The following is a 14046-nucleotide window of genomic DNA, read 5'->3' as shown; positions in this document are numbered from 1 at the left end:
CGGAAGGAAAGAAAGAGTGACAGGGGCCAATATTGCCCAGGTAACCCCATCCAGTGCTCTAACCACTACATCTCACTGCCTTTCTAGCACAGAGTCTAGGTAAGGTGCAAAAAGCTGAGAAAAACATCTTGGATCTCTGGGGTTGGCTAACTTAGCTGAAGGTGATCCAGGACTGCAGGGACTCAGGAAGGGGAAGCCTGCAGGGCCAAGAGGTCGTCGCGATTGGAAAGGGAAAAAAAGTGCTGAGGACAGCTTTGAGGAGAGCCATGGGGCGGAGGAAGTGGTGGAAAGACTTTGGAGGGGGGTTAGACGAGAGACCGTCGCGCGAGAGAGAGCTGAGAAATGGGCTGCAAGAGTTAACTCCCTTCCTCCGTTCCATCCCCAGGAGGTACCCACAGAAGATGCTCCTCTATGGGGGAAGCCGGAGGAAGGGGGCTGGGTGAGGGAGGGAAGAGGGGGCTTAACAGCCTAGCCGGGATCTCTCTGGGTTTCCCTGGCTCTGTGTGCGTGGGGGGGGGGGCTTGCTCTCTTTCCTCCCCACTCTCCTCATCCCCAGCATTGCTGCAGTAACAAAGAGCCCCTCATAAATCACCCCCCCTTCCTCGGCCCGTCCCACCAGCCTCATCTCCCTCCCTCCCATTGGCGGCCCCCCTCCCTCGTCATTTGCATGCCCGGCCCCTTTCCCAGCCACCCGGACTCCGGATTGGCCCTGCCGGGCGCGTCCCTCATCTCTGCCCAGCTGTCTGTCAGAATTCTCACCCCCTTCAGTAGCTCCCTCTCTCTCCCCTCCTCCTCCCTCCTCTCTTCCCTCCACAATACACCCCCCCCTCTCATGAGATGCAGCAAGGCTGGCGGTGGGTTGAATGCGAGAGCCAGCCTGTATCTCCCTCCATCGCTGCCTGTGTCTCGCTCTCCTCCTCCTCTGCCGCCGCCTCCTCCTCCTCCTCCGGCAGCTGCTGCAGCATCGCCCCCCAGCCGGCACCCAGGACCAGCCAGAGACATGCACTGCGCACTCCTGGTCACGCTCCTCTACAGGATGGGGATGCTGTTCCTCTATCAAGGTGCTGCATTCCGGCTGCGCGGGGTGGCGGTGGCGGGGTGTGCGTGGTGGTGCTGGTGGTGGTTTGCGGGGGCTGGGCTGGGAGAACAGGAGTGCGCGGACGGAATACCCAATGCGTACCTGTGTGCGCGCCACGGGGAGACACGGCTGTGTAGCGTGCCACGGCGGTAGCGCAGTTGCACCGATGCGCTGGGAACATCTCTGTAGCACAGTTGCGCGGTGCTCTGTCCCAGGGTCTGCAGACCAACCGAGCGCCACAGATGTGCGTGGCTGTGCGCACGATTGGGGTCTTTTTTTGGGGGGGGGGCTACATTTCGCCGAGGTACCTTGGAGTTGTCCCAAGTATAAGCGTGGGGTTCCCCACCCCCAACCGCGTTGCAAATATCCGCGCGGCCCCTTAGGGATACGTCGTTCTTGGTCGCAGATGCATGCCACGGAAACCCAGATCTCTCTCCCCCCCTCCCAATGAGGTGTCACAACAACTGCATGCGTGCTTTGTGAATGCACAATTTTGGCACCTCCTTTCCAACATCCGGCTCACTCTCTCCGCCGGACCGTTCGGTCTGCGTATCTGAATGCTTACTGTACATTTCCTGCCACGGATAGCTAACGTCGGAGATGCCGGTCGTTAATTAAGTGCGCCGCTTGCCTCTTTGCACGACTTGTTTGCCACGGGGTAGTTGTGGGCAGAGAGGGAGCAAGCCGCCTAAAGATCTGCAAAGGGTTCTGGCGGGTGGAGGGAAGAGAGGGGTTCCTGGGCGCAGGGTGCAGATCTGGAGAGAAACAGGAGGGGATTTGTGTGTTCCTAATATGTTGGAGAGATGACCATACAGGAGAGAGATGGAGAGGGATGGAGACACCCTGGTCTATGAATGAACGGCTTGTATGGATGCTAATCACCAGATGGATACATTTGTGGGGGAATAAACAAAGAGCAAAAAGGGGACTTGTGTAATGCGTGTGTGAGAGAGGGAGGGAGAGAGGGAGATGGGATTGGGGAAAGGAAGAGAGGTGATGATAGGTGATGGTGGTGCTGATGATGACCAGAATATTTATAGAGGCATAGATGAACCCAGAGGATAGATGTTGGGATGGACGCTGTAGAAGGTAAGAGAAGCACACAGAGAGACCATGCCATGGTGCTCACTTTGGGACAACGAGACTGCAACACTGTGTACATACAGCACTTACTTGGGAATGGGTCCCATTGAACTCAGGGGGACTCCTTTCCAAGTAAACATGCAGAGGATCTGTCTGCTTGGGTTTCAATGCTTGCTTCTCATCCTTGGCCTGCTGTCTCCCTTTGCCGCCCTTCCAAAGCCCACCACTCCATCACCTGGTGAGAATTTGATGCCACCGATCCTGGCCTTGTGTGTAGACCTAATCTTGTCATTGGGTGGTAGTGGTGGGGTGGACAGGCGTCATTGCCACGGCTTGACCAATGGTCCTGATCTCAGCACAGATGCCAACATTGGCATTTTGGTGTGGTTGCTGGCACTGACCGTGGGGTGGTTAGGTGAGGCGTTGTAAGTGTGGTTGCTTGGAGCTGTGGCACTGCAGGTCAGGCTAATGCCAGGCTAGTGCTTTGGAACATTGTGGATGGCTGTATCATTTAAAATGGGATTGTGAGAACCCTGGTGGGTCTGCCCAAACGTCTACCTACTCCAATGTTCTGTTTCCAGTCGTGACAGGACAGCCATCTCCCAGATTCCCCCTGCACCTGGCATGCAGAGATGCACAATTCCTGAAAGAGGAGGTCCACATTCTATCCTGGGAGCCTGTCCTGGGTCTCCGCCATCAACAAATCTATCTTTCATGAATTTGCCTAATCCATCTAAAGCTAGCGGACATCATCATCATATCCTGTGGTCGTGAATGCCATAAATTAATTATATGTTACTTCTCTCTCATCTCTCCTGAATGTACTGCCAAACAATTTAACTGAGTAGTCCTGAGCCTTCATACCTTATGAGAAAGAAAGAGGAAGGTGGGGAGGGAAGGGGAAGAACTTCCTCATCCACCTTCTCCCAATTTGCAGAGGTTGGTGTGACAGGAAACACTAGTATTAACAGTAGTAAAATCAAATCAAATCACAAGGGTCATTTGGGTGATTGTGACATCTGCATCCCCTTGTTGGCAATGAGGTTCTGGTGTGGGTATTGTTAAGCTGATGGAATTGGAAGACATCTGGTCAGCATGAACAACCCAGACCAATCCCATACCACCTTAGAGACCAGCAAATCTGTAGCTGCATGACCTTCTGTGGACCACTGCATATGCATCCAATAATGGGTTTGTTCATATTCTGGTGCTGAAGGCCTCTTCTGTTATTTATGCTACAGCAAACTAACCTGGCTACCTTTCTGTGGGCTCTGAATAGTTGGATCAGCCTTTTATGGAAAGGCCTTTTCCAGCAGTGCAACTCTCTCTCTCTCTCTCTCTCTCTCTCTCTCTCTCTCTCTCTCTCTCTTTCTTTCACAGTAGTGCCCATGCTCAAGCCATGGGTCGGGTCTGTGGACAGCAGGTGCTCTGACTCTGGCCTATTTTGAGAGCAGCGTTCTCACTGGCTGCTGGAGTGACATTCATTGCCAACCAGCCACTGTTGGTTGGTGCCACACAGTGGTGGCATCACCAGAATGAGCAGTTTCATTGGCAGAGCCTGATGAAGCTCAGAGGTTTTGATGTAAATACAAGTGGGTATCTGGGGTTTGCGCCAGTGTGGCTGGTGGGATTGGGATCTGTGTGTTGGGGGCAGGATAATGGAAGGCAGTTCAGCGGGCCCACCCAGCCCAACAGGACTACTTGCTGTGACTGCAGAGGGCACTTGAGGTTCCAGGAGCTGTTCCCCTCCTCTCCATACCCATCTACTGTACCTAAAACCCTTTACAATTTAGGGAGAGAGACCATAGCTTAATCGTAGAACAGATGCTTTGAATGGGGTAAAATTCTTCGACATTTCCACTTAAGAAGAGCAGGTAACTGGCATTGTGAAAGCCCACTTCTACCCAAGATCCTAGAGGGCTGCTGCTGGTCAGAGTGGACAATATTGGACTAGATGGGCAAATAGATAGCTGTGGTATGGGACCTGTGTTCCTATTACTTCCTATAACTGAAAATATCGGACTGAACTGTGAGCATCTCATGCAAGCAAAGTGTGGCCCTATCACTGAATTCCTGATCCATACCAAATTCTAAATCTTTTCTGCCCAGTTTCAACACCATTCTGCAATAATGTTTTCTTTAAAAAAAAACAAACCTGCAGGAAAAGGCATTTTTGTACACCTTCAAATGCAAAATATATATTTCGCACACATTCCATTCTAAAAAGATGTATGTCTGCACGTTTCTGTATAGGTTTCATTCTAAAATAAGCATCCCCCCCCCCGACTTGGAACTAAAATATGCATCTAATGCACACGCTTATGTGCATGTGAGGGGTTTTATTTTAGATGAGAACTGTCTCACAAAATGCAGAAGTGCGAAAGCCAAACAGTAACTCCACCCCAATCTGTGTATCAGACTGGGAAGTGAAAGTGTAAATCAGCCTGATTGGCTTTAAGGTGCAGTGGCTTGCGCCCCCCCCCCGCCAACACCCCCCCCCCGCCCTGCTGCCAATGGTGGGAAATGCTTCAGTTGTCCCTGCGCAGGGAGCATGTCTGCTTCTCCCACTTCGAACATTAATCTGCAGCGTGTAACGTCAGGCTCAGGACACAGAAAGTACAACTCCTTGAAATTCCTGCTTATTTGCATGCATGATTGACATCTACTCCCAGCCGATATGATTGGGATTACTTTGTTCAGAAGTATTGGCAGTGGCGTGGAAGGCTGCAGAGGTTTTTCTGTTGCAGGCAGTAGTATGGCTGGGAGTGTCAGGACGAGGTTGTCTAAGTTTGTGCTATTTGCACTGGCTGTTACTGACCTTGTGCCTACTGGCTTTACGCTGTGATTTTATAGACTCATAGAACTGTAGAGTTGGAAGAGACCCCGAGGGTCATCTAGTCCAACCCCCTGCAATGCAGGAATCTCAGCTGAAGCATCCATGACAGATGGCCATACAAGCTCTGCTTAAAAACCTTCATAGAAGGAGAGTCCACCACCTCCACTGTCGAAAAGCTCTTAATGTCAGAAAGTTCTCCCTGATGTTTAGTCAAAATCTCCTTTCTTGCAACTTGAAGCCATTGGTTTGGGCCCCAGAATAGGAGAAAACAAGCATGTTCCCTCCTCCATGTGACAGCCCTTAAGATACTTGAAGCTGGCTATCATATCTCTTGTCAGTCTCCTTTTCTGGGCCAAACATACCCAACTCCCTCAACCGTTCCTCACGAAGCTTGGTTTCCAGACCCTTGATCATCTTGATTGCCCTCCTTTGCACACATTCCAGCTTCTCAATTTCCTTTGCCATTGCAAAGGATGGAGAGGAGCAACAGGAACGCCAGTGAACAAATCTAATTCTTCTTTTTTTTGTGGGGTTGGAGGGGCTGTAACTCAGTGCCTCTGCTTTGAGTATAGAAGTTCCCTGGCTCAATCCCTGGAGCATCTTTAAGCTGTGCTGGGGAAACCAGGAAAGCTGATGCCAGTGAGTGTGCACAATACTGACCTAGATGGACCATTAGTCTGACTTGTCTAAAAGCTAACGAGCAAGACATGAAAGCTACCTGGTACTCAGAGGTAGGCTATCACTGGACCTGAAGATTCCATTCAGCTGCTGTGGCTAATAGTCTGTCAGTAGCCCAATGCTTTGTGAATTTGTTGAAAAGGTCAGGTTTGCATCTTCTCCAAAAGTTCAGGAAGTAAGAAAAAGCATATCTGTGCACACCCCTGGGCAAGACCAAAGCTCCATCAGGCCTAGCATCCTGTTTCCCACACCAACCAGTCAAATGCCTTTTGGAACTCTGTGAGGTACGTTAGGCTGAAAGATTGTGACTCACCCAAGGTCAGCAAGTGAGCATCATGGTGGAGTGGGGATTTGAACTCTAGTCTCCCAGGCCCTAGTCTTACGCTCTAACCACAACACAATTCTGGCTTGTCTCCAGCACTTGGCATGTACTATCACACACCATACATTCACATTCACATGGCTTCCTGCAAAGATTTCTGGGAACTGTACCTTCTCACACAGCTACAATTCCTAGCACCTGGAGCAAACAATGGTTCCTGGGATTCTTGGGCAAGTCACGTGCTTTAAATGTATGGTGTGTGTGTGTGCAGTCGCTAAACGTGCTAATAGATCCCAGAATCATAGAGTTGCTCAGTAAAGGGAACTGGGTGGCTTTAAAAGAGGATTGGACAAATTCATGGAAGAAATAATGCTTCTGAATACCACAGGAGGGGAGAACTTTCTTGTGTCCAGGTCCTGCTCGCAGGTTTCCCACAAGCATCTGGTTGGCCACTGTGGGAACAGGATGCTGGACTAGACGGGCCATGGGCCTGATCCAGCAGGTTCTTCTTGTGTTCTTATGAATCCAGAGCTAGACCACCCTAAACAGATGGCTGCCCAGCTTCTGCCTGAAGACCTCCAGTGAGGGAGAGCTCATCTACTGCCCTAGGTAATTGGTTCCTTTATCAAACAGATTGTACCATCAATAAGTTTCTGCTAATGTTCAGCTGCTATCTGCCCTCCTGCAACTTAAGCCAGTTTGGTCTTTTCTTGCCTGCCTCGGGAGCGCAATAGCAAACCAGCCTTGTTGGAAGGATGCTATTGTGCTGCTCCTCAGTCTTCTCTTACTCAGGCTAAACATACCTGGTAGATCTACCTTAGGTGACCAAGGAAAGGCAAAAGCAGAGGAACACAGGCTTTAAGCTTTCCAGGCAGACCTCTACCATTGCACATGCGTGTGTTTGCTTGAGGGCCCTTCCGAGCTGTTTTAGTCATCTGTCTGAATCTAAGAGAACGAGGGAGATGGAAGCACATTTATCTGACTTGCACCAGAACCAGGGGTGACCCCTAAAACCAGCTAGGAAGATAGCTTGCCATAGTTTTAAGCACCTCCATGGGTGGTGAACACAGTTGCTGGCAAACTAGCATCTGTTCAGGGTGCTCAGAATCACCTGGTGACTTATTGTAACAACTTTGTGGGGAGTTGAGGCACCTATTTTTTCCTGGAAAAAAAGCACTGCGTCAGACCATTGATCCATATAGCTCAGTGCTGTCAGCACCAACTGGAAGCAGCTCTCCATGGTTTCTCCATGAGTCTCTTCCAGTGCCGCACAGAGATGCTGAGGACTGAACCTGGGAGCTTCTGCAAGCAAAGCATGTGCTCTGCCACTGAGCCACAGCACTTCCCCACATCTACAGATCTATCCAGAGTGGCATTTTGTTTGCTGCATCTCAGCCGCCTGGCCCAAGACCATGCACTGCCTTGTTGCAAATGCACCTCTGCCCCAAGTCAAGGTGCATGCTATCCAAGGCCAACTGGGTTATTTTGGCACCTGAGGCAGAAAATAAGCATCTCTCCAGCGCTCTGGCAAGAGAAATGCAGTAACTAACAATTTGCTGCCCTTTCATGACATTCAAGATCAAACCGCCTGAGGCGGGTGCCTCATACTGCCTAATGGCGGAGCCAGCCTTCTGCATGCAAAAGAGAAGCTGGGCCAAAACAAAACCTTTCCGACTCCCATGAAGCTTGAGAAAAGTAATCACCAGTTGATCCCCTCTAAATTTATCCAACTTCCCTATGTTCACAAGGGTCTTTTTGCTCAAATCGTCATTCCGGGGAGACTGCCCTATAATTTCACACCTCTTAATATAAACTGCCTTCTGATTTCCAGTCTAAATCTGTTAATGTCCAATTTGTACCTGTCGGTTTTGATGGCACGGGCTGCCAGCTACTTGCAGAGTTTCCACAACAGTGGCACTAAACCATACTGTACTTACCGAGTGGTCAGATGCTGAAGATTGCTTTGATCCTGAGTGTTGAGTACATGGCGGTGATGCAACAACATTGGCTTTGCTATAGGCTCGATATGGTTGGCACTCTCAACTTTGTCAGTGGCAGAATAGTCGGTTGTGATTTCTCCGAGTTAGCTTTGGTGGAAGCTGCACCTGGAAAACCTGTGCCTAGCAGTGAGGTTGACCTGATTGACCTGTGTGCATGTGCTATCATGGCATCCATCAGAAAGAACCCTACTGGGTCCCAGACCAAAGGCCCATCTAGTCCAGCACCTTGATCTCACGGTGGTCAATGGGGAGATCACAAGCAGGAGCTGGCCAGCCACTGGTCGTTGCCTCCGACAGTGAAGGTAGAATATAGCTAGTAGCCATTGATAGTCTGATCTTGCTATCTAAAAGCCATTCAGGGAATGGTCCCTCTCAGTAGGTTGTGGACTCTCCTTCCTTGGAGGTTTTTAAGCCATCTGCCATGCTTTAGTTGAGATTCCTTCATTGCAGCGGGGATGATTCTATGATTCTGTGATGCTAGGTTGGGGGCTATTGCAGCAGTGAGTTCCATAGTTTCACTCTGCTCTACTTGAAGAAATGCATTCCTTTGTCCATCCTGCATATTCTAACATTCAGCTTCATTGGATGTGCCTGACTTCCAGAATTTTGAAGGGTGTGTGTGTGTGTGTCACAATTTTTAAAATATTTCCCTTTGCAAAAAAAAAAAAAAAATATCCTGCAAACTAGCTCAAGGGGGAGTGGGTAAAGATCTTGAGTTATGGAGAGTTTGTTCCTTCCCTCTCCCTTGCAGAAGCATTCAAAACTGGAGCCTCAACCTTTGGACTGAAGTGGTGCAGTCCACTCGCTGCTCCTTACCTTGGGATTCCACCATCTCATTCTGCTGCATGTGTCAGCCTTAGTCAGCACCAGGCAAAGGTGTTGTTTGCTGATTGGCTAGCCGCAGGCTCTGGTGATGTCCAAATCTTGTGCCAGGAGCAGATCATCAGCGAACAGTTACGTTCTTAGTACATCAAGGGTGGTGATCTCAGGTTCAGGGACCAAATGTATCTCTTTCAGGCTTCTTTTCCTGGCACTTGGGACATTCTCCAGGCTAGCCCTGCCTTTTCTTCCAGTATAGTGGTACCTCTGGTTAAGAACTTAATTCATTCCAGAGGTCCGTGCTTAACCTGCAACCGGTCTTTCATATAACAGGTCTTTCAAGACCTGTGTTATATGGTCCCAGCTAGGGCTGGGCAATATCTGGCTTTAAACATTGTGATATATCATCAGCTAAACATCAAGATATACAGTGGTACCTCTGGTTACGTACTTAATTCATTCCAGAGGTCCCTTCTTAACCTGAAACTGTTTTTAACCTGAAGCACCACTTTAGCTAATGGGGCCTCCCACTGTCGCCGTGCTGCCGCCGCACGATTTCTGTTCTCATCCTGAGGTAAAGTTCTTAACCTGAGGTACTACTTCCGAGTTAGCGGAGTTTGTAACCTGAAGTGTTTGTAACCCAAGGTGTTTGTAACCCGAGGTACCACTGTATTTGTGAAGCAGCCTGTGATCCTTGGATGAAGGGCAGAATAATAATAATAATAATAATAATAATAATAATAATAATAATAATAATAATAATAATAATAATAATACTTTGCTTGGCTGAAAGGTATCAAACTGTAATAACACCTGTTGCCTGAATGGAGAGAGAAACCTCTGACTTTTGCATGCATGGACTGTCACCTATTAGTCAGCCTTCAGAAAGCTGTCCAATAAGAAATGTGGCCCTTGGGTGGAAAAGAATTTTCTGCTCCTGGCTTATATAATGTTGGCTAAGTTCGCATCTACACTGTACCTTTAAAGCAGCATCATGCCACTTTAGAGAGTCATGGCTTCCCACAAAGAATCCTGGGAATTGTAGTGTGTATTAAGGGCGCTAAGGGTTGTTAGGGGAGCCCTTACAGAGCAGTGATTCCCCAGCACCCTTAGCAAACTGCAGGTCCCAGGCAGGAGTGCCAACTTGGCCCTGTGGCCATGGGTGCCCGGGGTTATGGGTGCCATGCAGCATGAATGACCCTGGTACTGACATTTGTGGGTGCCCAGCCACTTCATGGGGATTTTTTGTGGCTGCTCGGACACCTAGGTCCTCAGGGAGTTGGCATCTATGGTCCCAGGAGTCTTTGGGGGGAAGTGGTGACTGTTCAAAGTGGTCTAAAAGTGCTTTAAATGTCTGGTGTGGGTGTCAGCCCTCCTACCAGTTATTTGCAGTGGCTATAGGTACTTCCTGGGATGCGGTTGGCGCTGTGGGTTAAACCACACAGCCTAGGGCTTGCTGATCAGAAGGTCGGTGGTTTGAATCCCCACGATGGCGTGAGCTCCTGTTGCTCGGTCCCTGCTCCTGCCAACCTAGCAGTTCGAAAGCACATCAAAGTGCAAGTAGATAAATAGGTACCACTCTGGCGGGAAGGTAAACGGTGTTTCCGTGCGCTGCTCTGGTTCGGCAGAAGCGGCTTGGTCATGCTGGCCACATGACCCGGAAGCTGTATGCCAGCTCCCTTGGCCAATAAAGCGAGATGAGCGCCGCAACCCCAGTGTCGGCCTAATGGTCAGGGGTCTTTTACCTTTACCTATAGGTACTTCCTGCAGAGAATCACCAGCCACTGGTGATTTCAGTGTGTGAGGACTCTGAGCAGAAGCCGCAATGATCTACATCTTTGCCTTTTCCTAATTCATTCTGTATTTCTTGGAACAGAATCTTGAAAGTTTTCATTTTTTAAATCTGTGGACTTGTGTAAGGTGCTTATTTTCTTTTATTTCTGTATTCGGATAGCTGGCTTTGGGCCACCGCAATATCCTGCTGCAAAGAAACAGTTAAAGAAAGAAGCAGGTAGGCAGGGAGACAAACTCATGGCTGGGATAAAAAGCAGCAGACAGGTTTATACGTCCGTCGGCGCAATTTGGATCATCGAGTGGAACAAATGTTCCTCCTTGCAATTAATCGGATTTACTTCTGCAAATTTCAGTCTAATTCTGGCTGCACGAATGCCAAAATTGGTCATCCTTTGTGTGACGTTTGCCTCAAAATCCGCCAAGTAGTAGGACTTACTTCTGAGAGAGGGATCCTAGACCGCTAACTGATATAAAAAGTCAGCTAAGGGTCTCATTTCTCAGTTCCTTGGGGGAAAGGACATTGGAGGAGAAAGTAAAGAGAACATCTCTCTCCCCAGAACTACAGAGCCCTAACAAGGGTTGTGAGTGCTCCAAAATAAATTTTTAAAAATTAAACCTGCCCCGTATAATTAGTAAAATATAGCCCTGCACCCATGTATACAAACTTTACACAAAGAGAAACTGAATTCTGGGGCTTGTCTAAATTATGCAAATTGAGCAATGTTGCCTGATATCTCTTCTATTGCATAATTAATTTTGTGGTCTTTACTTAAAATGTTCCATCATTTATTCTGGTTTGACTCAATACAGGGAAGGACAGTTTGCTATTCAGGAATTCTACTCCCCTTCAATGGCCACTGAGAAACCATTTTCAGCCACCTCTCTGGCAGGTATTGCCCACACTTTTTCAAGCACAACTTGGGAGTTGTTGGGGGGGGGGTTGTGGTTTTTAAAGACAACTTGCGGTCTTAGAAATGAGAGCGAGGAGTCTCAGAAAACCCCAAATTTCTCCAGCCAGTTTTGTGCATCCCCCCCTGCACATGTTAGTTGCATGCACAAAAATCTATGTGTGGCTATCCATCCATCCTGCAGGACTTCAGCATTTAGGTCGCAATGCTAAGCGCAATTGAGAACCTAAGAACAAAAAGATGTCGTGCTGGATCAGACTAATGGCTTATCTAGTTCAGCATCCTGTTTGCACATTGGCCAGACACATGACTGAGGGCAACCCTTAAGCACAAGAACATTGCCCCCCCCCCGTGTTTTCTAGCAACTGGTATTCATTCAGAAACATCACTGCCTCCAACTGTGGAAGCGTAGCAGGAATTTGTCCTTAACCAGGGAGGAATTTCTCCTTACTAGCTTGTCGTTGGCATCCGTCTGACTCAAGAGGCAATGGAGTGTGCCTCCGGGGGTGAAGTCAAGCTGCTGGAGAATCACAGCGCCTGCCGTGGCTGCAGAGGCTGGTAACTCAGAACTGCTGCCTCCTGCATTGTTTTGCTGCGTTGTCAGCACTGAAGTGACCTCGCCGGGCAGTGTGTGTGCTGGTCCTGTCCTGCCCAGACAACAAGACCCTCTTGACCTCACCGATGGGGTCCAAAGGAAAGCAGAGCCATATGTTTGGCACCAGCTTGACTGCAGGAGTTGCTGGAAGGAGACGTACAAGACGCCATCAAACCATCTTAGGGAGTCCACTCCAGATTTGTGTAGGGTTTACTCCTTAGTCTTTTCTTCTCCGGAAGATGTCCCACAAGGCAACGGATGCAGATTTTTCCTCAGGATTTCTCCCCAAAGGCTTTCTCACAAATGACTATAGCCGCAAGGCAGCAGAGGCTTCACACCAGTTTCCCTTCTCCTAGATGGGCTACCTTCCCAGGTTGACAAGCCCCATCTGTCCCTAACTTCCCTCTATAGCAGCGGTTCTCAACCTGTGGGTCCCCAGATGTTGTTGGACTACAACTCCCATCATCCCTGAACTCTGGCCTTGCTAGCTAGGGGTGATGGCAGTTGTAGTCCAACAACATCTGAGGACCCATAGGTTGAGAACTGCTACTCTGTAGCACATGCAGTAACTGCCTTCTTGACCATTGGACTCACTATTAGTCTCATCCGCTCAGTCCACCAGAGCCTGTCTTCGCATGCAGGGGAAGTCCCTAACTCACTGAGGGTTTGAGACCCATCGGCTACCCTCACAGTAGGGCAGGACTGGGGAACCTGTGGGTCTCTAGATGTTTCTGGGCCTCATCCCTGCCCATTGGCTATGCCTGTGGCTGATGAGAGTTGGAGTCTAATAACTTTTGGAGGGACTCGCGTCCCCCACCGCTGCAGTAGGAGTTATTTCCAAGTATATATGCACAGCATTGATTAATCAGTTGGATTTTTAAAAGCCTTATGATCAAGTAAAAAGGAACCCCAAATTAAAGGGGGGCAGTTTATTTTATTTTATTTTTTGGAAAAGTAAATGTAAATACTCAATTCTACTACCTTAGGTATTTTTAAATGGGAATCAGGCAGCTTCATTGTAGATAAGGCTATCAATAACTACTAATCACGGCGACTGGGTGCAGAATCAGAGGCAGCATGCAACTGATTACTATGTCCTAGAAGACTTCATAACCTCTCCCAGATGGCATCTAATTGGCCACTATGGAAAGAGTATTCTGGACCTCAATAGTCATTTTGGATGATTGAGCAGGGCGATTCTTAAACCCATGGTTGGATTCTTCATTCGTAGTGAGGTCTACCTCCTATCTTCTGACACAGGAGGGAGTGTCTTCTCTGAGATGATGATGCATGCATGCATAATCTAAAAACAAAGAAAGAGTGCCCCTCCCCCAGTGTTGTATTCATATGCAAATGTATGCAGATTTAATCAGTTGATCAATCAACTAAAACTCACAGTTAATTGATTTAAGATTTCCTTAACAGAGAGAGGGGGGGGGGGCTTTAACAGTTAAGACTCAGGCTGTGTATATTGTTTAAAGCATGTTTAAAACACACACCCCTCCACCAAAAAGAATCCTGGGAACTGTAGTTCAGCTCTCATAGGTCCACCATTCCAGCACCCTTAAACTATTGTTCCCATTATTCTTTTTCAATGTGTGTGTGTGTGCTTTAAATGTATACTGTGTACACAGCTTTGGTAAAACAGCTCTCAGTTATTATTGAAGGCATTGATTGAAATCAGAGGCTGCCTTTCCTATTGTTGTTGGGAGCGTCCTTTATTAATAATGCAAGTGGGTGGGCACCGGCCTGGACATCATTTGCAATGCCGATGTTGATTCTCGATTATCAGCACTAATGGAGAGCAGCCCCAAAGATTCCAAAGAACTTGCACAACTAGTTTGGCACACCCAAGAGAGATTTGGAGACTTGCCACATGGCAAGGGAATCCCAAATCAATTTGCGAAATGGTACTGACGGGGAGTGGAGACTG

General features: G+C 48.6%; 1 protein-coding gene across 2 annotated transcripts in view; it reads left to right on the top strand.

Annotated features, from left to right (window-relative positions):
• Positions 1-667: 667 nt before the first annotated feature.
• Positions 668-14046, top strand: part of IGLON5 (IgLON family member 5) — a gene marked incomplete at its 5' end in the record, with an annotated part of 135805 nt that continues 122426 nt past the window's right edge. The window contains one exon of one of the 2 annotated variants that reach the window (XM_083515396.1): positions 668-1061. In XM_083515396.1, the coding sequence (XP_083371522.1) occupies positions 668-1061 (394 nt within the window). The remainder of the gene's footprint in view (positions 1062-14046) is intronic. The other variant, XM_083515397.1, reaches the window with a different exon arrangement.

The sequence above is a fragment of the Podarcis liolepis genome (genome assembly GCF_965112155.1).
Source record: "Podarcis liolepis genome assembly, chromosome: 7".
Classification (NCBI taxonomy): Eukaryota; Metazoa; Chordata; class Lepidosauria; order Squamata; family Lacertidae; genus Podarcis; species Podarcis liolepis.
The sequence above is the reverse complement of the archived record's forward strand: the minus strand, read 5'-3'. Positions and strand labels throughout refer to the sequence as shown.